This window comes from Nuphar pumila, chromosome 13 (genome assembly GCF_984573655.1).
Source record: "Nuphar pumila chromosome 13, dmNupPumi1.hap1.1, whole genome shotgun sequence".
Taxonomy (NCBI): Eukaryota; Viridiplantae; Streptophyta; class Magnoliopsida; order Nymphaeales; family Nymphaeaceae; genus Nuphar; species Nuphar pumila.
In genome coordinates, this window is record NC_143261.1 from 89,931,079 (window position 1) to 89,958,815 (window position 27,737).

General features: G+C 37.4%; 1 protein-coding gene across 1 annotated transcript; it reads right to left on the reverse strand.

Moving 5' to 3' along the window:
* Positions 1-380: 380 nt before the first annotated feature.
* UVH1 (Restriction endonuclease, type II-like superfamily protein) lies at positions 381-25,879 on the reverse strand. The gene is made up of 8 exons (XM_089984588.1): positions 24,750-25,879; positions 24,362-24,447; positions 22,242-22,403; positions 13,224-14,075; positions 3,044-3,154; positions 2,699-2,959; positions 1,042-1,262; positions 381-819 (listed from the first exon to the last, which is right to left on the reverse strand). The coding sequence occupies exons 1-8, from the start codon at positions 25,840-25,842 to the stop codon at positions 609-611; spliced, it is 2,997 nt and encodes a 998-aa protein (XP_089840714.1). The 5' UTR covers positions 25,843-25,879; the 3' UTR covers positions 381-608.
* Positions 25,880-27,737: the final 1,858 nt, after the last annotated feature.

Below are 27,737 nucleotides of genomic sequence, written 5' to 3' on the forward strand. Positions count from 1 at the left end.
CAGGGAGGGGAAAGGAGAAGAGAGCGAGGGAGGGGAAGGGTCGGGCAGGGGGAAAGGGCTCGTTCAATTTATATATCCGTCCGATTTCATTTAAAATCGGACAGCCAGAATGCATTAGATGAGAGCGTCCAACACTGCTCTCTCTCTCTCTCTCTCTCTCTCTCTCTCTCTCTCTCTCTCTATATATATATATATATATATATATATAGAGAGAGAGAGAGAGAGAGAGACGCTGGCTGAAACCACCCACACCGGTAAGAGTTTCTGGAAAAAGTACGAGCTACCGGAAAGAGCAGGGACAACACAACTGCAAAATGGGAACAGGGTTTTTGCCCAGAAGCAAAAGGGGCTTCACGCCCTTTCGTTACTAATCCGACGTCTGTTTCAAATTCTTGTGAAAATATCACGACTTTTAGTAAGAATCGGTAATATAGCAACACTTTGAAAAATACACGATAAACAGCCGTTTTTAACTCTCAACCAATTTATCGATTTTTTTGGTGGTTTTTTCAAAGAAAAAAAACGGCGATACTCAAACAATAAGAAACCAGGAGACCGCCAGATTCTTCAGCAATTTTAATCACCCAATAAAGAATGGCTTCCACAAATTACAATAGTGTTGGGAACTTGGCATCTAGAAAATCCCTGAGGGTCCGAGCTGCTCTCTGACCTCCCATGAGTTCCGCAAGCCTCTCTACCGGAAGAATAGCAACATCAGCCAGACTATTGCATCCATCCATAATAACCCTATAATTGGAATCAGTGACACCTGGGAGACGCCTTAGAAACTCCACCGCAGATGTGTTGTAATTTTCTGCTCTGAAAGAAGCAATAGAACAGGTAAACAACAAGCTTCGGATCAGAATCAGCAATGTCATGATCCTCGCAATTTAATTCTACAGGATTGGCGTCCTTGCAAACTACCCAACTAGTCTACCATTGTCTTTGTGTATCTAGCATAACATATTAGGAGCACAAATTGTATATGTAGCTAGCTTGAGAGAACTTTTAAGGTTTGCCCACCGTTCACATGCAGCTTACCTTACATCATCTAGGACTACACCATCTGAGGGGACACCTACTCGCATGGCAGTAGTTTCATCAGGTTCATCTTGGTTTGCCTTGAGAGAAGCAAAAATTTCAGCAGTTGCATGTAAGCTGCGAGACCAAACAAGCCGAAGGCGCGGGAAATGCAGGACTAGTAAGGAGAGCTTAGAAATTATACTGGTAGGCATAACATCCTCACCAATATCACTTGCTGACTGCACATGCAAAAGCAGATCAAACAGATAATGAGATTAGCGAAGATATGCAGACTAGAACATCCATGTGATTATACACACAAAAAAAGGTGCAACCATACAAATCTGCACATATAACATATTCAGCATAATCCAGTTGCAAGATCAATCAATCGACAAAATAACATTTAAAGCAACTTCCCATGGTTCCCCAAGCATCTCAAAGGCCCCATTCACACATATAGCTTAAAGTTGCCTTTCCAAGAAAATCAAGAACAGCGCCTAATGATGAATAAACTGACAACTGAAAAACTCTCCCTAGTCACCGAGTAACAACAGAAACAATCGATCAGAAGAAAAAGTCATCAGATGAGATCTAGATGCGGGGATAAACAACACCCAAGTCCACTAAAATTACAAGAATTGAAAGAGAACCTGGTAAGTCAACCTTCTCGTCCCTCTTATTATTTTTATTATTTCAGCCATAGAAAGCAAACCCATCACCAAGCATAAGAGTGCATTCCTCTTGCTTTTCGCAGCATGTTTGAGTACAATGGAACTCATAAAAGGAAGCTCAAGTTTCACAGAAACAAACTGTTTGGAAAGAATTGGAGAAGGTCAAAGCTAGCCACAGTTAAATTTAAGGGAAGAATTCAAATCAGTTTGTCCAATTTTGCCATTCAAAACACTGCCCATAGAAATGGAAGGGCATAAGCATAGCTACCGAGAAGCAAAATGGATACGGGAAGCAATGCACAAAGTGGAAGCAGGAAAGCAAAACTTAAAAAGTAGCATGAAGCGTGAAGCGAGAATTATTTTGGAAGCAATTGTGGAAGTGTGAGAAGCAAAAAAAGGAAATGTGAAGGAAACAAGGGGGAAACAATGGGGAAGCAAATGGGAAGCGAAAAAAATAAATAATATGAAAAAGACAAAAAACAAGAGGGAAGTGAGGGAGAAACAAGGGGGAAGTGACTGGGAAACAAAGAGGAAATGAGAGAGAAATGAAGATGAAGCGAATGTAAAGCTATAAGAAAGCGAGGGGGGAAGCGGAGTTTCCCCACGCTTCACCCTCTTTGGAGGAAGTGTGGCACTTCTCCACTTCTAAGGGCACTCCTGGTAACTATGGCCATAAGTATGCCATGAAAAGCACGGATGCACATTCACACACCAACAGGCACATGCATGCACATGCACAAGCACAAGCACATACACACAAATACATGTACACACATACAAATACACATGGAAGATTCAAAATGGATCTGGGACCTAGCATCCCTTAGACCCAGCCCAGATCAAAACCCCTGTTTACTCCTTGGTGGCTTATCAATAACATCACCAGGACAAAGTGTGAAAGAGCAGATGCAGTAAGAGTATCAAATAAACAAAGTGTATATCTGAATAAATCAAGGATATTTCACCATTCATGGTCAAGAAGATACATTACAAGCACACACCTGAAAAGAGAAGCTTTTATCCTGGGAGAACTCAATAAGCAGCACAGGTATTCGATAATACCGGACCATTGTTTCCACTTGATTGTAAAGGCGACCAGATGTGAAGCTTGAGAAAAGGTCAGATATACTTTTTCTTTCTACACATATTAGCGGTGAAAGTACATAATCCCCGACCTCCAGAATGACAGGCACAATCTTCATTCCTTTCTGATGGAGAACATTAGGAAGGCTGCTCATGAATTCCCTCATGTCCACTATGACCTGTAAAGCAAGTACAAATACTGCATAAATTTGGCAACTAAATGGATGATGATGGATTCACTTTGCCAGCCAAAAGCAGTAAACCTGCATTTCTTTCTCCGGCACCACTCTACTACCCGCCTTTCTAGTCATTGCATTCTGAGAAGCCAATGATTGTGGTTCACTAGGGGCAGACAATCCAAGACATCTTCCATCCTGAGAAAGCATCAAATGTACATGAGATAAAGGAAAAGTTTTCTGAAGCTCAAATAAACAACGTTTCAGAACCAGAAAATTTTTGAGTTCTCAATGAGCAGTCCCTCCCTCGCCCAGCCACCAGATGAGTAGATGACCATTTGACAAGGTGGCAGCTGTTCTCCCCCTTCCCCATCCTTCATGTATATGTTTCTCAACCACCATCTGATGGGGACCAAAATGTTAATGAGATGGAGAGTGAGGAGAGAACATTGAGAATGATTACGAGAAGGTTGATCCAGATAAAGAAGAAAGATCTTTCAATCAAGGGTTGGGGTTGGGGTTGGTTAGCTTATTGAGAAAACAGACTTGAAATGCCACCCAAATGACATTACAACCCAGCTGACCTGGCTTAATGGCACTAAACAATGCCAGCTGCACGTTCATGCATTCATGCTCATAATCAAAATGCAACCTATGAGAAGAATTAAGCAGCCCCAGTGCAAGTGGATGTGGATATCTTTGTGAAAATATCTTCAAGAATATCAAGTCCAAAGATGACTTGATTAGCCCACAAGAATCATAAAGAGAATAGGTGCACAAGGGCACAATGAAACACTCACAAAGGAGCACAAATGCATAAAAAAATTATCTTTTATTAAGAGAATAAGCACTCCAAAGCTTGAACATATAATGGGGAAACACCCCTTATTTATAGACTACAAGGGACCCAAGGAGGGGCTCCCATATAGACGTTGGAGCCCCTCCAACGGTCCGTCCAACGTCTATAATGTGAACCCCTCCCAACAATATAATAAAGAAATAAAAAAAAGAAAAAGAAAAGAAAAAAAGAAGAAAAAGAAAAAGCATATTCAAGTGAATATATGTGTTACGTGTGAAAAAACAAATTTACCCCTAGAGGGTATATATATATATATATATATATATATATATATATATATATATATATATATATATATATATATATATATATATATATATATATATATATATATATATATATGAGATACAATTTAACACCCCCCTCAAACTTACAGTGTAATGACCGAAAGTTTGCTAAGAAAAAAATTGAATCTAAGATAACAGAGCGCCTTAGTAAAGAAATTGGCCAGTTGATATTCTGATGTTAAGTAAGGTAGATCTATAACTTTCTTCAGATATTCTTCTCTAACATAGTGGCAGTCCATCTCGATATGCTTCGTGCGCTCATGAAAGGTGTTATTTTTGACAATATAGATTACACTCTTTCTGTCACAACACAACTTCGTGGGCTCTTGAATATAAACCCCCATGTCCTCCAACAACTGGCGAATCCAAACAATCTCCATGGTTGTAGTTGTCATGGCTCAGTATTCGGCTTCAGTAGATAACAGGGACACCTTTTGTTGCTTCTTGCATCTTCAAGAAATTAATGATTCACCTAAGAACATGCAAAAAACAGTGGTAGAGTGACAGTTATTTGGATAACCTCGTCAATCAGAATCAATATAAGCAATTCAATTTAACTCAGAAGATAAAGATAGAAATACTCCATTATTCAAAGAACCTTCTATATATCGGATGATTCGGAGAATTGCACTCATATCAACTGATATAGGCGTATGCTGGAATTGACTTGCAACATAAACGACATGTGAAATATTAGGTCCAGTGATGCTAAGATACATTAAAGAACCAACAAATTGCCTGTAAAGAGTGAAATCTTTTAGAATAACCCTATCATCGATTTTTAACTTTGTTCCTACCACTTCAGGAGTTTCACAAACTTTATCATCTGTAATTCCTGACCTGTCAATAATCTCAAACGCTAGTTTAGTCTGAGATAAAAAATAACCCTAGTGAGAGAACCTAAAAAATATGTCAGAAATCTCAAGTCTGACATTTTAAATTTATCTTTTAATATAGACTTTATACTCTTAATCCCTTTGGTATCGTCACCTGTAATTAGCATATCATCAACATATAATAATAAAATCACAATTTCTGCATTAGATTTCTTGACAAACAAGGCAATATCAGTAAAACATAAAGTAAATCAATTTTCTATCATTAAATTATTAAACTGATCATATCAAGCTTTGAGAACTTGTTTCAAACCATAAAGAGCTTTTCGTAGACGAAGAACTTTACCTTTAGGAATATTCGTACCTGGAAGAGCATCCATATAGACTTCATTTAGGTCACCATTTAAAAAGACATTTTTGACATCCATTTGATATGTGTTTTATTTTTTAATTGAAGCAATAGTAATAAGACACCTAACTGCAACCATATGCGTAACGAAGGCAAAAGTTTCATCGTAGTCTATACCATATTCTTGACTATACCCTTTGGCAACTAGACGAGCTTTATACCTTTCGAGAGACCCATCACTCCTGGTTTTAACCTTAAAAACTCATCTACATCCTATTGACTTCTTTCCACTGGGTAGATCTTGACATTCTCAAGTTTTAGCCTTTCTAAGAGCTCTAAGTTCATTATCCATGGCTTCCTTCCATTCTACAATTTTCTAGTCTACTTCAAAGTTTTTAGGTTCCACATATGAATGGATGACACTAAGGCAGGTTCTATACTTTAGGTTTCACATATGAATGGATGACACTAAGGCAGGTTCTATACTTAGGTGAGAAGCAATTCTTCTAGCTTTTTCGGTTCTTCGAGGGTTTACACTATTTGTGGAAGTAGGCTAACTAGATTCACTATATTTCTTAATTGCACTTCTAAAAGTGTTTTTATCTCTATGTGTATAGGTGATAGGGTCACTAGATGTTCTTTCTTCGATAGGTTGATCAATAGATTGATAAGAAGAGTTGTTATTATCTTCTATATTTTCATCATCACTAAGATTATATATGAGGTCATCGTCACTAGAAACATCACAAAAAGGAATAATCCACATTATCTTTATAAAGTTCACATTTTTCAAAACCACTAACATTTTCTAAAAAAATTATGTTCTTAGAAACATATAATTTATCAGTCTTAATATCATAGCATCTAAAACCTTTTTGAGTTTCAAAATATCCAAGAAATGCACAAAGAATAGCTTTTGGTGAGAATTTATCATTTTTATCGGTAAAAACAAACCAAGGTATCCAAAGACTCTCAACCTATTGTAGTCGGGTTCTTTTTTATAAAGAAGGTGAGATTTTATTTAAATTTTCTGAAGCAAGACGATTTATAAGATAAACAGATGCAAGAGCTGCTTCGGCCCAAAATCTTTTAGGAATGTTTTGAGAAATAAGCAAAGTTCTAGTGGTTTCAATAATATGCCTATGTTTTCTTTCGGCTAGACCATTTTATTGAGGCATTTTGGGACAAGATTTTTTATGAATAATTCCATAGTTTTCAAGATAATTTTTAAATTTATTTGAAAGATATTCACCTCCAGAATCGGTCCTAAGAATTTTTAAGTTACCATTAAATTGATTTGTAATCATCATGTGATATGTTTTAAATGATGCAAAAACCTTATGTTTATGCTTAATAAAATATATCCAACAACATCTAGAATAGTCATCAACAAAAATAACATAATATGCAAATCCTCCTTTAGATATAACGAGTGTCGTTCCCTATACATCCGAATGCACAAGTTCAAATGGTTTGATTGTGAACATAGATCTTTGTTTAAAAGACAAGCTTTTCATTTTTCCAAGAATGCAATCATTACAAGTGAAGTCACTTTTACAAAGATCTTTAACAAAATATAAATAAGAAAGCTTGATGACATTAGAATGCCCAAGTCTTTTATGCCAAACATTTATATCTTTATGTTGGACAATATTACAAAAAGAATGTTTTGAAATTTGTAGAAACTCAATGTAGTACAGATTTTCTTTTCTAGAGCCTTCCCCAAACAACTTCCCAGACCGATGATCCTGTACCCAATATTTATTTGATGAGAACTTAACATCACATCTACAGTCCGAGAGTTGAGAGACCAAAAGCAAATTTAAATTTAATTTTGATATAAATCTAACTTTGAAAATAAAAAAATATTGTTTTCAAAGTTACCAACTCCTTTGATTTAAAGAGAAGAGTCATTTACGGTTGAAACAAAAGAAGGTAAAACATTTTTTTTATATTAAGAAAGTGCAAAAATATTGGGAATCATATGAAAGGAGGCACCCGAATCCAAAAGCCAAGGAATCTTACCGGGAGGAGAAGAAAATGATATAGCGACACCGGAAATGGATCATTTGAAGCTATGTCACATGGGTGCGGGCGCGGGTGCGGGGATTCGATACTTCCAAAAAACCCGGGTGCGGGGGTGCGGCAGGGGCAAAAATGTAAATATATATATATATATATATATATATATATATATATATATATATATATATAAAGGGGAGAGAGAAAATCCTTTACGAAAACAAGGATTTGAAATGGCAGGAGCTGTCAGCAGAGAAAATCCTTTACGAAAAAAAGGATTTGAAAAGGCAGGAGCCGTCAGCAGCTGTCAGCAGAATTTTTTTTTTAAATTTCGCAGCCCATCAGCAGTTGTCAGCAGAATTTTTTTTTAAAAAAATTCGCAGCCCATTTCATAGGGCAAATTTAAAAAAACAACTACTACGCCTTCATCCCAAAACAATTGGGGTCGGCGATATGAACCAACAAAGAAAATCATTCTGGGTCTTCCACATGAATCCTTCTCCTCCATTCATTTTTATCCAATGCCATGTCATCGGTGAGGTTCAAAGCATTCATATCCTTTCCTATCACCTCCATCCATGTCTTCCTAGGCCTACCCCGATCTCTTTTAACTAATATATTTTCTCATTTCTCCATCCTTCTAACTGGAGCATCATTAGACCTTCGTCGAATATGTCCAAACCACCGTAAATGATTCTCTCTCATCTTATTTTCAATGGGTGCAACGCCTACCTTCTTACGTATCTCCTCGTTCCGAATCTTATCTTTTATTGTATTTCCACACATCCATCTCAGCATACGCATCTCAGCTACACTCATTTTTTGAATATGATGTCTCTTGGCAGCCCAACATTCCGTACCATATAGTAAAGCGGGCCTAATAGTCGTCATATAAAACTTTCCCTTCAACCGCAATGGCATTCTACGATCGCACAACACTCCAGTTGCACTTTTCCATTTCATCCACCCAACCTTTATCCTATGATTTACATCTCCATCAATTTCTCCATACTTTTGAATGATAGATCCCAAATATGGACCTAAATGATCTTGGGTGCGGTCAACGCACCCAGGATCGGGTTGACCGCACCCGCACCCATGTCGAGTCGCGTCGACGCGGGTGCGGCACCCTGCTAGCCGAATCCCTGTGACATAGCTTTGAAGAGAGGTTGAAGAGCCTCCATAACTTGGCTTAATGATAACACTCCATTGTTGGAAGTAGATGGATTCTCCTCCTTACGTGATTGAAACGTGGTAGACATATCCACCTTCTTTTTCCACTTTGGACAAACCGGCTTAATATGTTTCGGTTCTTTACAAAAATAACATAATTTTTTCATATTCTCTTGATTCCATCTTCCATTTTGGTCTCCTTCTTTCCTTACTCCTTGATTTTGATTTTAAAATTCATTGAAATGAGGAGGCTTATAGGTTTTCAAATTATTTCCCGACCTAGAGTCGTCGTAAACTCTTTCGTTCTCATCTTTGGTTGAAGGCATAGTTAAAACACTTTGATTGGTTTTACTCATTCCAATTCAAGTTTCTTCCCTACTAAGCTTAGTAAGAACATCTTCAAGAGGTGGATAAGTGAGAGAAGATAAAAGAGAAGATCTTATTTGATCGAATTCAAGTCTAAGCCTATTCAAGAAATTAAAAAATCGATCTTCTTCTAATTGTTTGTGTCGTAGTTCAATGGCTTTTCCACTCCATTTTGGTTCAAGAATAACAAGCTCATCCCAAATAGATAATAATTCGACGAAATATTCTCCAATGGTCATTTCGCCTTGTTGAAGGGCCAACGCCCTTTTTTTATAGGTATACGCCTTTTTAAACTTCAAAATGTTGGCATTAATTCTAGTCTCAACCGAAGAAAAAATCCATGAAAGAATTTTGTATTTTTCCATCTCTCATTCTTTATATTTTTTGTTATATTCTTCAAAAGCTTTTACTATTTTCTCTCCATCAACGACTTTTATTTTCCCATTTTCAACTATAGTAATTTTTGGCTCGGGTTCCAAAATCGTACCTTTGATGTAGCCCCAGAGCCCTTTTCCCTTAATGTGAGCTTTCATATTATCGGCCCAAACATGATAGTTTGACCCGTTGAGTTTGAATCTGAGATGAAAATGAGTCTTTTTCCGCCATTGAGAAACTTTTACGAGAAACAAAAGAGACTTTACAATTAGAACATTTACCACAACGAGTCTTCTTTTTGCTATTTCTTGAAGCATATCAAACAGAAAGAATCTTGCAAGAGACAAGAGAATGCACGATTTTCGAGACACCGATCACGATGGCTATAGCATACACTTACCACTTCTCATAAACCAAGCTCTAATACCATGCGAAAATATCTTCAAGAATATAAAGTCCAAAGATGACTTGATTAGCCCACAAGAATTCCAAAGAGAATAGGTGCATAAAGGCACAATGAAATACTCACAAAGGAGCACAAATGCACAAAGGCATAAAAAAAAAGTTATCTTTTATTGAGAGAGTAAGCACTCCAAAGCTTGAACATACAATGGGGAAACACCCCTTATTTATAGACTACATGGGACCCAAGGAGGGGCTCTCATATAGACGTTGGAGGGGTCCAACGTCTATAATGTTCAAGTGAATATGCGTGTTATATGTGAAAAGACAGAATTACCCCTAGAGGGTATTACAAAGAATATATATATAGATATATAGATACATAGACCTATATATAAAATATATGTGTATATGTATTTCTCTCTCTATATATATGAGATACAATTTAACAATCTTACTAAACTAAATTGAAATTTCCACTAAGATTAAGGAAGATAAAAGAATATGCATGGGGGATATATATTCTACATAGTGGATAGTATATAGTATCTAGTTAGAAACACCAAGGTTGTAAGTATCGTAACGTAGTATCGGCCGGGCCTAAAATAAGATATGTATCATATCGTATCGTAAAAAATCATAAACTTTGAAAAAAAATTAAAAAATCTTAAAAATCAGAAAAAATAGCAAAAACTCTAAAAATTCATCACACACGAAACAACGATGAAATGCACAAAATGCAACCATAAAATCACATATGAATCACTTATGTTTCTATGAGCTACATGAGACATCATCAATCATCAACTATCTCAAGAACAACGCAAAATATTAATAGCTTGCAATTAAGAACATGCCACAAGATTCATACTTTCATATTACAAAAACAAAAAAACAAAATAACCAAGCTTATGAATACTTAACGGTTACATAACCAAGTTTTTAGAAGTATACTAGGAGCAATATTATGAGGTGTTTTAAACTCAAAAATGCAAAATTACTTTTCGGCCCTTTTTAAAGTGCGTCGACATTGCATCGTATGATACGTCTTGTATCATATGATACGGTGTGATATAGGCATGTATCATACGATGTGTACGATACACACTCATATCATGATATCATATCATTTTTCTAAAAAGTAACGATACATATCATACGATATGGACAACACTCAGAAACACTATAATTTTTTCACTTTTTTTATCGGACCCTGCAGAAATGATCTACATAGTTTGTTTACCAGGAAACTGCTTATGGATCACAAGATTCTGATGTATGTGCAGGTTTGCCTTAAAAGTCAAGGGACCAAAATGTACCAAAATTTCAAGGTAAAAAAAAAACGTTCATGCTGGAAAAACGTAATCTGAGGTGTGATCCCTAGCAAACCATGTTGAAGGTATACCTTGGGTCAGATTGCATCTAGGACTTTCAAACTTCATAGTATGCAGTACAGTTTACTATACAATATATATATATATATATATATATATCACTGTCACCGATATTTTGAAAATATTGTGATATTATCAGCTATTTCAAGGTAGCTGATAATATCGGGAATATATCATGATATTTTCAAAATATCGTCAGAATCAAAATATCATGATAATAGCATGGTAATATTGCGATATTTTTTGAGAATTTTTTTATATAATTTGAGCTTGCATTTCTTATTTTTTTGTTTCTTTTATATTTTAAAACCTTTAAAACATGTTCCTTTATATTTTTGAAAGAAAAATAATGCAAAAATTATTATTTTCTTAGCTTTTTTTGCTGTTATTGATATTTTTTCAATTTTTTAAACTTCCAAGATTTTTCCAAGATTTATCAACTTTTGAAAATCTCTCCGAGAAATACCCTTGACGAGAAATTACCTTTAACGATACAAGTGACTATATATATATATATATATATATATATATATATATATATATATATATATATATATAAAATGCGTGCAAGTGTATGTATGGAAATGTAAAAAAACAAAAAAGTGGCATGCCCAACTGGTCTATTAATCAAAATAGTTTGTTAAGGAAGAATTCTTATCCCACCCAAGACACATAGGCAAGACCCCATCATCATCATCAACAACAACAACTACGCCTTCATCCCAAAAAAATGGGGTCGGCGATATGAACCAAAAAAGAAAATCATTTCGGGTCTTCCACATGAATCCTTCTCCTCCAATCATTTCTATCCAATGCCATGTCCTCGGTGAGGTTCAAAGCATTCATATCCTTTCTTATCATCTCCATCCAAGTCTTCTTAGGCCTACCCCAACCTCTTTTAACTAATATATTATTTCATTTTTCCATCCTTCTAACTAGAGCATCATTAGGCCTTCGCCGAATATGTCCAAACCACCGTAAACGATTCTCTCTCATCTTATTTTCAATGGATGCAACGCCTACCTTCTTACGTATCACCCGGTTTCGAATCTTATCTTTTATTGTATTTTCACACATCCATCTAAGCATACGCATCTTAGCTACACTCATTTTTTTGAATATGATGTCTCTTGGCAAGACCCCATCATCAACAAACCTAAATTGGATCGCTAAGTTCCTTTCTTCTTGCCATGGCCATGAGAAAGAAAAGAACATACTGTATTTCGCTCTCTGTCCTTTGTACTTTTTAATGACCTGTATTTGCACTAAACTCTTCCAAGATACAAGCTCATGACACACAAATGCAGGAAAAAAGACTCCTTTTGACTGAAACACTATTCTAAACAAAGAGCGGTTTATGTGGGGATGGTGATTTTGTGTAAATTAAAATAAAAAAAGATAAAGAGAATGATTAGGTGAACATAGAATAAAAATCAAGTTTTATATATATATATATATATGTGTGTGTGTGTGTGTGTGTTAATATTAACAGATAAACATGAGAATTCACATACTACAAACCAACATTGTCAAAGAAGGAAGCAAAATCAAGAAGTGGTGCTTGAAGCAAAAGAAAAAAGCAAGGATCATTTTAAGCCTATGTGAAGAAGGTAGTGAGATGCGTCTAGGAAGCATTTAACAAGTGAATAAGGAAGTTTTTCTAGCATTCAAAATTAAAAAGAGTTCGAGTTGTCACACTTTATGACATTACTATTACATCCAAGTATATGTATACTTTCAGTATTTTTTATTAAACATTTATAACATTAGCTGATTATCGTGTATACAAAGACAAACACGCTTAGCAGGACAAATATATGAATCATAGAGAAGAACAAAAGTGCACAAGTTTTTATGATGAGGAGACATTTTTGAACACTTGTTTTCTTAATGTTTTAAATGAGTTACCCTAAGGAGCTTTGAGGTTAATAAAAAATACATTTTAATCCTTTTTTTAGAAAAGACTGGCATTTCTAATTTATCTCTCAATCCAATTTAAATAGGTCGTCTATGGTTTCCTTCTTATAGGAATGACAATTCCTAATCAATGTAAAATTGTTATCCTTTAATAGAAATGCAATTCTTATGTTGAAAATTACAATATCCCTTATAAATGTGCTGCCCATGAGAGCTTCAGAAGCACCTAACTTCTAGATTCTAAAACAACTTCCTAGACAGTGAACTTGAGAGAGAGAGAGAGAGACCTGATCAACTGGGAACATCATCAAAGATTTTTGCCTAATAAGAGATTCAAATGCTCCATTTTCTCTATGCATGCTTGCCTCAAATTTCTGCACTTCAGTGGATTCATCATAGAACAGAAAATAAACTTTCAACCTCTTTGAAGGGTTCTCTGCTTTATAGATTTCGATTTCCCTAACAAATGTCATGTCTGGATGGTAGAGGACAATAACCGAGGGCCTCAGAACATCAAGTATATGCTGATCACTCTCCAGAGCATAGAAATGGACCAGTGGTAAAGGTACAGAGCACTTGCTTCCATCTGAATCTACATGACTCCAGTTCTCAAAAGCCAGCTTTTCCATATGCCCACTTGTTTCAGGGTTTGTCTGCATTTTATCTATGCCTACATGATCATATTTGCCTTGATCTTTGTTTTCTGTCTCGGAGACCTCAGCTTGATCCTCTCTATGTTCAATTTCTTCTTGAACCTTGTTTTCTGGTCCAGAACCCTCAGATTGCCTTTCTTTGTTATGTTTAACACTCTGAGGCTTGGCGCCTTTTGTTTTTCTACCTGTTCTTCCTCCTCTTCCCCGTCCACGCACAGCCTTGCCTACCTCAGGTGGTAAATCATACCCAGCAACAATTTCTTCCTTGGCTCGTTTCCCTACTTCAGCAGCAGCTGCCAGAAGAACATCATGCTCTAACTTATATGCGCTACTAGTTTCAGTACTTTTTGTTGGCCCAGTTGGAACAGTCCCGTTTAATATGCCAAACCCTGTGGGTTCTTTCTTCTTTTTCTTGTTGCACTGTGTCTGTAATCCATGCAACTCTATCCTTCCCAGTAAATACTTCTCCCATTCTTCCTGCATAACCTACAAATAAAATATAAGTTGAAAAAGTCACAGTTAGCAAAAAGTTAGCACATGAACTATTTATTTCAATATGGTAAAGAACAAACACTCAACAGCAGCTGGGAAAACCGGGCACACAGAAACAGCAGTTTAAAGTTAAATAACTACATTGTAGTTAGAGGAACACTCAGAAAATTTCATATTGCACAACCAACAATTTAAAGTTTGCTATTAGTTCCACAAACCACACACTGAAATAACAAACACGCGAGCAGCTAACCAGTAAGTTAACAATGGGTTGCCAGGTATAGGAGTTAACGTCGCTTGCACATTCAGAGGATTTTAAAAGCTCATTACTTAAAACAAAAGCTTGAAACCTGAAACTTAAAAGTGAGTACAAGAAAGTATTTTCAGGAAAAGCAAGATGAATGGTTCTCCATGGCAAGGGGCTTAATCCCTCACATGGTGCGGTAATCATGCAAGGCTCATGAAAACTCAAATAATTTTATATACAGCAAACATAGTGACATCATAGAAATAAAAGGAGAAACTTTAAGAAAAAAGTCAAAAGAAGATGAAATCGAATAAGACCCAACATGACCAAGAGATTATGTAGTGAAGTAGGAGTACTGTAGCTCATAGCCACAGGAATTTTCCCAATCTCAGACACTTCCACATAGAGAAAACCATCTGTACATAATCTCATTTCCTGAATGAAATACATCACATAGTAGTGTAGTACAAAGATTTCCTTTTGACTATACATGATATTTGTCACATGCTTCTCTTTCTCAACCTAGATACTTTTAAGAATTTCATTGACTCTGACTTTCTTCAAGAACCCATGATTCCACGTTATGCCTCTCATATTACTTCCAGAAGTCCATTCCACATTAGCAGCTATAAGACTAAAGTTGAACAAACAGGATTCAGTCCTTCAGTCTGGATCAAAGGCTGTTTGATCCACATGAATCACTTAGGACTCATAGAGACTGATATGCAATCTGGTATAATCAAACAAACCCAGTTAAGCCTTTAATTTCAAGAAAACCCAAATATCTTTGACAAAGATAAATGCTTTCCCTCTTTAGTTTTCCAGATTGAGAGCCATCTTCAAGTTCTCAATATATTAGAAAAGAAAGCTGAGTTGGTTCCAATCATACGCACAAGGCACAAGCCTCTTGAGGCAAGGGGCAATCAAAAGAAAACGCCTGGGCATAGTTAGGTATAAGCCTTATGGTTAGTCAGTAGTCACAACATAACTATTAAGCTTGGATGTCAAAGAGTTTAAGCCTTTCTTTTGAACCATAAGCTAAGTCTTGAGATGCCGCTTTCCACCTTGATGTTTTAACATGATGACAAACATACTTCATTTATTAACATTATTTATTGTTTCAACTAAGGATAACTGCAGTTTCTAGTACATGTGGAAAATTTTACATTTTGACCCCATTAAACCTGAATGATCAAGGAACTTGATCCACTTGTTTTCTTTATGAAATCTCCATTCTTCAATTAGACAAACAAACTCACCCAATCTACCTTTTATATTGGCTAGTGTCCCCTTCTAGTTCTATCAATTGAACGTTTGAAAGTAAGTTTGCCTTTCAAACATTTAGATATACTGATTGGCCCAAACCTCCACTTGTGCTCCCAACACAAGTTTACTGAGCTTTATCATAGAACAAAAAGCATCCCATCCATCTGTTAAATTATGTAATCAAACTTGTAATTTCGTATATATATTTTGTATATATAAGGTAATACATATACATATATATAATATATGTATATGTATTTACCAATTATATATATAAAATATATATAGTCATAGTTTGATTATATATATTATTTTCAAGAATATGTTTTTTTTTGTATTTTCTTTTTTCTTTTTCTTTTTGTATTTTTGTTTTTTGCATTTAATGCATTGTACATGCATTGGGAGGGGCCCAACCCACTAGTCGTTGGACCCCTCCAACGGTCACATTTGTGACCGTTGGAGGGGCTCCAACGACTAGGTGGAGCCCCTCCCAAGGCCTCCTCCAAGCCCTATTTATATGGGCAGCTCCTCTTATATTTTTTTAAGGGATTTGGGATTGTAGCCCAACCTCTTTAGTGTTTATGAAACTTATGGGTGCAAGTGCACATTTGGGATTCGGTGTGTTGTGTTTGTTGTGCACAAGTGTTCTTGGGTGTGTATGTTCACACATTTATTCTTAAGGTTGTTGTGTTATCGGCTAAAGTATCTTGTTGAAGATACTTTTACATGGTATCAGAGCCAGGTTGAAGAAGAAGAATTGCGACTCGCCTTCTTTTGCATTCCTCGGGAAGCGTGCCTTCAAGTTTTTTGAAATCAAAGAGGATCATCTTCTTCGAGCAATATTTTAGGAGCTTCTTTTGTCAAGAAAGACGCAAAAAGTAATTAAGGTACATACTATCTCTTGCATTCTTTCTTCTCTAATGGGCGAAAAAGACTCCCATTTCCCTCTTGGGTTTAAGCTTAATGGCTCAAACTATCATGTTTGGGCCGGTAATATGGAAGCCCATATTAAAGGAAAGGGACTTTGGGGTTACGTTTATGGATCCATACCGGAACCGGAACCCAAAATTACCATTGTTGAAGGAGGTGATATTAAGATTCTTGAAGGGGATGAAAGACAAAAGGCCCTTGAAGAGTATTCTAAGAAACATGATGATTGGGAAATGAAGAACTTCAAGATATTATCTTGGATTTTCTCATCCGTTGAGACCAAGATAAATGCCAACATCATCAAATTTAAAAGGGCTTCCGAAGCTTGGGTATATCTTAAGAAAATGTACACCTCAAGAGATCTATCCCACAAGTACTTTCTTCAAAAGAGGGCTTTGACTCTCCAACAAAATGACATGACCATTCGGGAGTACTTTGCCGAATTATCCTCTATTTGGGACGAGCTCGCAATCCTTGAACCTAAATGGAGTGGTGAGGCTATCGAATTAAGGCACAAACAACTTGAAGAAGACCGGTTCTTCAATTTTTTAAATGGCCTTAGACCCGAATTTGAACAAGTTCGGTCCTCTCTTCTCTCCGCCTTCACATCCCCCTCACTCGAAGATGTTATCACCAAGCTAAGTGGTGAAGAAACCCGTATGGGGATTGGCAAAAATAACCCTAGCATTCTTGTTACTTCTTCTACTCAAGAAGATGGTGAAATGGCTAATGTCGTGTCAAGACCGAGAAATAACATGAGGACCTATATACCTCCTCATTTCAAGAATCAAGGTCAAGGAGGAAATGATCGGTATGGCAAAAGAGACTATAGCAAAGTAACTTGCTATCATTGTAAAGAACCCAGACATATCAAACCCTTGTGTCCTAAATGGAAGAAATTGATTGCAACGACTATGGCATCTCAAGTTGAAGAACGACCCCCTTTATCAAGTGAGTCTCTTTCTCTTCAACAAATCGTGGAAGCCCTACAACCTCTTCTCAAGGGAGGTACTTCCGGAGCCGCTTTGTCATCCTCTTCCCCCGGTAAGACATCTTGGCTTTTAGATTTCGGGGCATCCTTTCACATGACCCCTAGTTATTGCACTCTTTCAAATTTTTCTAAAAGTGCTTTTCCATCCTTTGTATCAACCGCGGACGGTACATCTCTTGAGATTAAAGGAATAGGTAATTTTGAAAAACAAGACTTCTTTGTTCCAAAAATTCGTTTTATCCCAAACCTTAACCTAAATCTTCTTTCTGTTTCCCAACTCTCGGACCATGGTTGCGATATAAAATTTTCTTCTAATAAATGTTGGATACAGGATCGCCAGTCCGGGAGATTGATTGGGGAAGGCTCTAGAAGAGGAGACCTCTACTACGTAGATTTTCTTCAAGTTCCCAAGAGTCAATTTTGCAACGTCGTCCAAAACAAAGACATTCATGTATGGCATAAGAGATTGGGTCATCCCAATATTGTTAAAATCCCGTACTTGCCTTTTGTTAAACATCTTTGTAAAAGTGACTTTTTGTGTAATGAATGCATTCTTGGAAAAATGAAATGTTTGCCCTTTCCTCAAAGATCCATGTTTACGACAAAACCATTTGAAATTGTCCATTCCGATGTATGGGGACCGGCTCCGGTAATGTCTAAAGGAGGTTTTTCATATTATGTAATCTTTGTGGATGACTATACTAGGTTTTGTTGGATCTATTTCCTTAAACATAAACATGAAGTTTTTTCAATCTTTAAAAATTTTCACATGATGATTTCAAATCAATTCAATGGATGTTTAAAAATTTTTAGGTCTGACTCTGGAGGAGAATACCTCTCAAATGAATTTAAGGGTTATCTTGAAAATTTTGGAATTCTTCACCAAAAATCATGTCCAAAAACCCCTCAACAAAATGGGTTAGCCGAACGAAAACACAGGCACATCATTGAAACAACTAGGACTTTGCTCATTTCTCAAAACATTCCAAAAAATCTTTGGGCTGAGGCAGCTCTTACCTCTGTCTATCTCATAAACCGACTTCCTTCGAAAAATTTAAACAAAATTTCTCCCTTTGAAAAACTGTATGATAAGGAACCTGATTATAGCAGGTTAAGGGTCTTTGGGTGTAAGTGTTTTGTTCTTACTGATAAGAATGACAAACTTTCTCCAAAGGCCATTCCTTGTGCATTTCTTGGCTATTCTGAAACCCAAAAGGGGTTTCGTTGTTATGATATCAAAAGTGATAAGTTGTATGTTTCCAGGAACGTAAGTTTTTTGGAAAATGTTAGTGGATTTGAAAGTTATGACCCCCATAATGAAAATATGGATTACTCTTTTTTATTTGATTTACTGAATAAGGACGATGATACTAGTGATAATGAGTCAGATCAAGGTAACCCAAATGAACTTGAAACCGAGGAAAACATCTCCTTGTCTCCTTCGTCACATCAACCTATTGAATTACCTAGAGACCCTATCACCTACTCTCATAGAGATCAAAACAATTTTAGGAGTGCTCTTGACAGATATAATGATGCCAGTTCCAGTGCCTCTCAGAATGAAGTGATTCCTCGTAGAACTGAGAGAAGTAGAAGGCCTCCTTCTAGGTTCATTTCATATGACTCTTTCTCACCAAGATATAGAGCTTGCCTTAGTGCCATCCACTCTTATATAGAACCTAGAAATTTTGAAGAAGCACGTAAATGCCCTGAATGGATTAATGCCATGGACAATGAACTTGAGGCTATGAGAAGAGCCAAAACCTGGGAATTCCAAAATCTTCCTAAAGGCAAGAAAACAATAGGGTGCAGATGGGTTTTCAAAGTAAAAACTAAAAGTGATGGATCCCTTGAAAGGTATAAAGCTCGCTTGGTTGCAAAAGGATATAGTCAAGAATATGGTATTGACTATGAATAAACTTTTGCTCCTGTAGCTCGTATGGTCACTGTTCGATGTCTTATAACCGTTGCCTCTATTAACAAATGGAACATCTATCAAATGGATGTGAAAAATGCCTTTTTAAATGGCGATTTAAGCGAAGAAGTCTACATGGATGCTCCTCCTGGAATGGAGACTCCTAAGGGAAAGGTGCTTCGTCTTCAGAAAGCACTCTATGGCCTAAAACAAGCTCCCAAGGCTTGGTATGATAGATTTAACTCTGTTATGATTGAGAATGGTTTTTCCTCTTGTTTTACTGACACTGCTCTATTTGTTAGAAAATCCAATGCAGGGATTGTTATTTTACTTCTGTATGTTGATGACATGCTCATCACTGGGAGTGATTCTAACGGGGTTAAAAGTATAAAATCTATCTTAAAAGATAAATTTGAAATGTCTGACTTGGGTTTTTTAACTTATTTTTTGGGAATTGAAGTGGCATACTCTCTTCGAGGATATTTCTTATCTCAAACTAAGCTTGCTTATGAGATCATTGACAGGTCAGGTATTACAGATGAGAAGCTGTGTGAAACTCCTGCGGTAGTAGGAGCAAAGATGAAAATTGATGATGGAGTTCCCCTATTGGATCCTACACCTTACAAACAGCTTGTAGGGTCCCTGATGTATCTGAGTATTACCAGACCAGATATATCCCATGCAGTCCATACTGCAAGTCAATTTCAGCATGCGCCTACATCCGTTCACATGAGTGCCATCTTACGGGTCGTAAGATACATAAAGGGTACTCTAAATAAGGGAGTTTTTCTGTCCTCTTCCTCTGATTTAAAATTGATTGCTTATACTGACTCAGATTGGGGAGGTGACCCAAATAACCGTCACTCCACCACTAGTTTTTGTGTGTTCTTAGGAGACTCCCTAATTTCGTGGAGATGCAAGAAGCAACAAAAAGTGTCGCTCTCCTCAACTGAAGCTGAATATCGTGCCATGGCCACTACTACCATGGAGATTGTTTGGATTCACCAACTGCTAGAAGACATGGGGATCAAAATTGAAGGACCCACCAAGCTATGCTGCGACAACAAAAGTGCAATCTACATTGCAAAGAACCACACCTTTCATGAGCGGACAAAACACATCGAAATGGACTGTCACTATGTTCGTGAAGCATATCTCCGAGGAGTTATCGACCTTCCTTATGTTACGTCCGAATATCAGTTGGCCGACTTCTTTACTAAAGCCCTGTGCGCTCCGCGGTTCAACTTCCTTCTTGGCAAACTATCGGTCATCCTGCCCTAAGTTTGAGGGGGGGTGTTAAATTATGTAATCAAACTTGTAATTTCATATATATATTTTGTATATATAAGGTAATACATATACATATATATAATATATGTATATGTATTTACCAATTATATATATAAAATATATATAGTCATAGTAAGGGTAGTTTAGGAATTTTACACATATTCTTTTTCAAGAATATGTTTTTTTTTTGTATTTTCTTTTTTCTTTTTCTTTTTGTATTTTTGTTTTTTGCATTTAATGCATTGTACATGCATTGGGAGGGGCCCAACCCACTAGTCATTGGACCCCTCCAACGGTCACATTTGTGACCGTTGGAGGGGCTCCAACGACTAGGTGGAGCCCCTCCCAAGGCCTCCTCCAAGCCCTATTTATATGGGCAGCTCCTCTTGTATTTTTTTAAGGGATTTGGGATTGTAGCCCAACCTCTTTAGTGTTTATGAAACTTATGGGTGCAAGTGCACATTTGTGATTCGGTGTGTTGTGTTTGTTGTGCACAAGTGTTCTTGGGTGTGTATGTTCACACATTTATTCTTAAGGTTGTTGTGTTATCGGCTAAAGTATCTTGTTGAAGATACTTTTACACCATCAACCTCCACCTTCCTATCCAAACCATATTCTAAAGGCCATTGGAACCCTTAATATGTAACACCATCAAAGTGAAAATTGGAATTTGCACAAGAATGTGATTACCATCTCAAATCCAATTCAAAACTATGACTGGGTCCAAACGAGCCTAGCTAGATATGGCATTGGAGTTGATTAAGGAATGACATCCACCTAGTGTGAATGTGAATCGGAAGCAGTTCTTCATAATAAAAGATAAGATAGCCCACTTTTAGTGGATGTGAGACTTATACGGTCAAATTGATCCAATTGAATCCTAGACACAGAGAGTCAATCTGAAATTTAACTTGAACCAGCCCATGGACGTGGTTAGAAGATAACCCAGTGTAGATGGTTTCCCTATGGCTCCAGTACCTGATGACTAATTACTCTCACCGGATTGTGTTTTCCCTTCATATCCTTACTACAAGTTAGTTATTGTCACCATCTTCTAGCAATCGGTTCATGAACATTAACACTGCTTTATGCCCAACTCCAATGCAAATCACATAAATGCCTTTGAAGACAATGGTTATGACATGTAATAACTAAGAGCCAAATCAAAGTATGGGAGGAAAACAGAATGAAACCTATATTATTTCCAAGTAATCAACAAGTTAAACCTTCGCATAGCCTTCCAGTTTCCAACCCGTAAAATGCAGTTAATACAACCATAGTACCATATAGATCAATCAGTATTCATGATTTCACAGGGGAGACCATGTAATGTTATATGTGATTGGATTTTGTGTTATAAAAACATGAGTCTCGCCTCACTTTTCTGCAATTAAGGTCAAGCCAATCAATAGGCAGCGAGTTGTATTCCAAAAAGCAGTGAGACTTTGTATTTTGCATACCTAGAATAATAAGCTTAATGATATTTCATGAAGCAACAATCCAGAACCAAACGTCCAATACCTGTCGGGCACCCTTCGCAATGCAATCCTGCAGCTGTATGCAAGAGTATTCATCTTTACAAGCCACCAATACTGGGCTAACATTTACATCTTCAGACATAGATTCTGCTTTTCCTGACAACTCTTGGTTTTTTCTTTCGTTTTCTATTTCTTCAAGCACCCCCTGCCAATGAAAATAAAGTGCAAATTGAATGCATGATCATACTGTGGAAATGGTGGATGTGAAAAAAAGGCTGTTTGCATTGACTAAGCTACGCGATTCAGTGAAAATTAGACTCCACAATGTCAAACTATGTCACAAGGATACTCCATTTTTACTCATGTACCGTATCCTCTCATCTATTATGAAATCAAAAACTTCACCAACTTAGCTGCATCCCTTATATACAGCCATATCCATGAATCTATGTCACATGGGTGCGGGGATTCGGCACTTCCAAAAAACCCAGGTGTGGGGGTGCGGCAGGGGCAAAAATGTAATATATATATATATATATCATGTATAGTCTATATGTATGAATGTATGGTAGCTGTTAAGGTCCCATGACATTTATGCCCAACTTACTTTTTACCATTTTTTTATCTTATATGGTTGTCCCCAAAGATGAAAGTGATGAGTTGTGGAGCCTGATTCATTGTTTTTGCCCTTGCAGGAAGGGGGGTCCGGGGGCTCCCCCCGGCGCGGGTCAATCCATTTCATAGGGCAAAAATTTTTTTTTTTTAAAAAAATCCAAAAAAAAAATGGACAAAAATGACCCTGGGTGCGGTCAACGCACCCAGGGTCGGGTTGGCCGCACCCGCGTCGAGTCGCGTCAACGCGGGTGCGGCACCCTGCTAGCCGAATCCCTGTGACATAGCCATGAATCGTAGAAGTCAGACATATATCACTGAAAAATATTACGAAAGATCTATGAGAAGGTGAATGATGAAATATTCACTTCAGCAAATTAAAATATACAAACATGATATGGTATACAAAATACATATAATACATAGCTCAAGAGCTACCATCAAAGGCAAATGCATTTCGGCAATCATAACAGGTAAGCTTGTTACTATATTTACAAAAAGACATAGTAAAAGTATTGTGATGTCTACTATCAAGTTGAGGATAACTACGGTTGATTTGGCAAAATAACAAAAGTGACTATTCAATTCACAAATGAAACTGACAGACGGCTATTCAATCAATGAATTAGAAGATAAACAGTCTGACATTAAGTTTATTGTTTTGAATTTTAGTCCCTGTGCAGTTGAATTATTTGATTAGAAACCAGTATCACAAGTCAAGTGTCAGCTTGTTTCTTTCATTTCAATAATCTTGAGAAGATCACAAAACGGACTAGTTAAAAGCTTGCAAGGTAGAAGTAGAACCATCATTGTGGTTCCAACTGACATAGTATTTTAACATGCAGATGATTCCATTTAACGCACCCATGTAGGGTTCTTTTACCCATATTTACTCGTTTCACATAGACCTTTCAATAGCATTATCTTCTGTTAGAATACTGTTATTTCTTTACAGCAGTAGTCCTGAAGCAAAATTCTTACACCATCTATTGGAGACTGATACTCTAGTAAGATGGAAGATAGGAAACATTTAAAATGCCCTCACACTCAGATTCTAGACAAAGCCGACAGATAGCACAATTTTGATTGCATATTTTTTTCCTCAGAATGTTCTCGACAAATTTCTGATACATGTCCAGGCTGACTAAAAAATATGTAACGGTAAATAAAGGCAACTTGGCTACTTTAATGCATGGGTAGATTAGTTTTAACCACCTCAGAATACGGTTGAATCATTGTTGTGAGTTATCAAATAAAAAAGATGTTTTCTGGATCTCTAAGAACATGTTATTATCTCAATTCTCAAGTACTTCATCCACAGGCAGAAATAACATTGACTTTTTGAATATGAAGAAACAATGTCACCTAACATTGCTCTAGATTACAAAGTCCGCGAACAGGTTACAAAAGAAAAGAAAATCCCTGAGACAATTCATCCTCAAGCTTGGATGCCATATACACGCGAGTCAAACAAGGAAAAGAGAAACAAAAACAAAACACTGAAAAACAGCATCCATAATCGGACTAGGCAAAAGGCACTCACTCACTCACACGTAATACTTTCCATTTTGGCGCTTCCTCCAACACAGCTTCCAACACCACGCCAGACTCCACTGCCGGTAGTTTTCCTTTCCCATCTGACATGGTTGTTTCATTAGCCGTTAAACCAGCATAAGTAGATAACAGAGGACAAAGTAACAAACACTATCCGACGAACAATTGTCACGCAATTGAATCTAATAATTATAGACAGCCCAGCTACCGCCAGATTCATAAGTCAGATTATAGATTGGACAAACACATCAATTTTAATTTATTTAGTGCAAATTTCACTTCGTGACCTATTGAAACGCAAATAATAATAATAATAATAATAATAATAATAATACCAACAAAGAGAAAGCCAAAAGGCAAAGAATAGTCGAGAAATTGAGATTACCCCTGTTCTTATCAGATTCTGATTCTTCTTCTATCCTCTTACCAAGTCCACCTTTCACTCGGCTTGCGGCAACCACTGCCAAATCACCTTCGCTCCCCTTCGCTAACCGATAGACCCTTTTCTTCGCCAATTCAAAAACTTTTTGGCTCGATGCTGCAAACATCCAAACGGAGCGAACTCCTTCCGAAACTCTAAGAGTATCCAGATACCTGAGAAAAGCGACAGAATCGTACCGGACAAGATAATCCGCCAACTTCCTCAGGGTCTGGAGATCATAAACGAGCTGCTTCGTTTTCTTCCCTATGGTATGCCAAATCGGATTCAGCTGCGATCGCACAATCTCATCAAACGACTTGAACAGACCATTCTCCACCGTGAGATCATCCACATCCACCTTGTTCGTCTTCTTCAACTCCTTCAAGCATGCATCCATCACCTCGAGCAAGGCTGTCTGGATCCCCTTCAGATGGCCTGAGAGGGGAACCCTAAGATCGATGACCTGCGGCGTATCCTTCTCCAGGTCGTCCGAGACGAAAACCTGGAATCTCGGCCACAGGAACAGCTTCCTGATGAACAACGCCTTCATGATCCTCTCCGTCTTCGCGAACCCGGACACCATAGCCTGCGGCTTGTCGGAGAAAGCCCTAACGTAACCCGACCGATTGAACGACCTATAAACCCTAACAATGAACGCCTCGGTGCAGGTCTCCGTGAGCTTGTGCGCATTGAGGATAACGATCCCGGCGACGCTCGACATGGGGACCCTGGAATTGAGCATATCGACGATAAGAACCCTGGTAGTGATGAAGAAGACCCCGCCCTCGGAGTAGAGCTTGTGGCGGTGCTGCGACGAGAAATCGAACGCGATTTCAGTGAAGTTAGGGCTAGGGGAGTTGAGGATGAGCTCGTTCTTGATGGCGGATTTCTGTGAGTCGGAGGCAGAGAGGACAAAGAGGGATCCCTGAGATGGGGAGTGGAGGAGGAGAAGGGATGAGACAATCTTGTGCAGGCCGAGGCCGGAGGCGAGGATGACGAGCCCACCATTGTCGTCCTCCAAGAGCTCCGAGACGATGTGTTCGTGGAACGGAAGCATACTCCTCTTCTTCTTCCTCCTCCTCGTTCCTTTTCTGCTTCGTCGTTGTCGTCTCTCTAGGGTTCGAAAATGGAGGGAGACGGTATTTATAGTGGGTTCACTGGTTTTGGCGGTAAGGGCGTTTCTGAGAGGCTCTAAGGGTACTTTAGACATTTTATAGATTCGTTTGCGGTTCGGTCCGGGTTGGTTGTGGGTTATGAATTTGGATAAAGAAAGCAAGATGCATTTGGGTTCCAACTAGGGGTGTCAATGGGTCGGGTTTGGCCTGACCCATACCAATCCCTATAGGATTGGGGTTTGGTGATAAATAAGAAGGTCCCATTATAGAGTCGGATTTGATTTGTGAAATTTCGAAATAAGCCCGACCTAAGTTTCAATTAAAATCGGTGCTTTTTCAATGTAAATAAAAGGAAACAATTATTATTTTATAGAGTATGCTCATGTAATTATTATAGAACCTGAGTATGGTTCTTTTATATGGTGAACCCTATCGGACCCGAGTTCAGACCTGGTACCCGTTCAAATCAATCTCGATCCGAACCATATCTGACCCGTTGACACCCCTGGTTCCAACAGTATTATGAAATTATCAGAATGTGTAGAATCATCTTTCGTCTACCACGCACATGATGATGGTGAGGGTGATGCCAGGGGATTTTTGGATCTGGGCAGCAAGCAAGTGAATTCGATCCAGCCCTCTTTTACTAGTTAATCGGTGCGTGTTCTTTGCTCTTTATGGCTCAAATCCAGGATAATATGGACTTGTGGTTGGATCCAATGTCGTCAAAATCCGTTCACAAGGTGAATCGGTTTCACAAAAAAAAAAAAACACAGACACATGATGTGTCATTAAAAAATAAAAGTTGTTAACAAAATTTTAAAAATATTTTTAACCTTTTAAAAAATAGAGAAATTTTTAAAAACGCACCTAAAGTTTTTTTTTTAAATATCCTAAAGTGTACTTTCTTAAGTTTGCAGTTAAATATAATGAAAATTACCATTTTACCCTCAACATTATGTTTTCAAAAGAACACTTAACTTTTTATTAATATTCAAGAAAGACACCAAAGCTTTCAAAATGTATAAAAAAGGCAGCTAAGTTTTTCCAACATAACAACATTCTTTTGCTTTAGTTGGATTTCCTAAACTGCTATAAGCACAAGTTTTTTCTTTATTGATACAAACATAATCTGAAATAATTTTAGCTAGAACGCCCTGGTTTGGTCCCTATTTGTTTCCTAGATGACACTGCTGATGGGTGTATACCGAAACCATATGGTAGAAGAGGATAGGTCATTGGACAAAATCCAAACACAAGTTGTACTATATATAACTTCCCGTTATTATTCACCATAGGAACATCAAGTTTGAACAATGATGGTTCAAATGGATTTCTACTCAAGGTAGGACCAATAATTGGATTACTTTGCCACCACATTTTAACGGCAACTGGATGCAAATTAAAAAATTATGTATTGGTCAATTTGAAAGATTTTTTTTCAATCACTCATCTCGATTTCTTGAATTTTCAGATGCAGCTTTAAGAAATTCATGTCATACTTATGAGTATATCGGTTAAAAGGGTTATTTCTTGACCTCAATTTCTTGAGTTTTCATGCAGCATTCAAAGTAGTTGAAGCTGTTTATAGGCTGTTTGAATTATATTCCTTTCGGCTTACCTCAAAGCAACCCGGTACCCTGCCCACCCAAAAAGAAAAGGTGGAAGAACATCAATGGATAAAAACAGTCCGGTTTGTATTTCCCCTAATGTCTAACAAAGATCACAGAAACTCCACAATTTAAATTACTACTATTGACAGGCAAAATATACAGTTCCTCAGTCACACACACACACACACACACAGAGAGAGAGAGAGACTTTTGATGGATGGTGC

Coding starts and splice junctions, on each gene's coding strand:
- UVH1 (XM_089984588.1), bottom strand. CDS start 25,842: ATGCTTCCGTTCCACGAACACATCGTCTCGGAGCTCTTGGAGGACGAC. Junction 14,076..22,241: donor TTGCGAAGGGTGCCCGACAG/GTATTGGACGTT, acceptor TTTTATTTGTAG/GTTATGCAGGAAGAATGGGA. Junction 1,263..2,698: donor ATAAAAGCTTCTCTTTTCAG/GTGTGTGCTTGT, acceptor TTGCATGTGCAG/TCAGCAAGTGATATTGGTGA.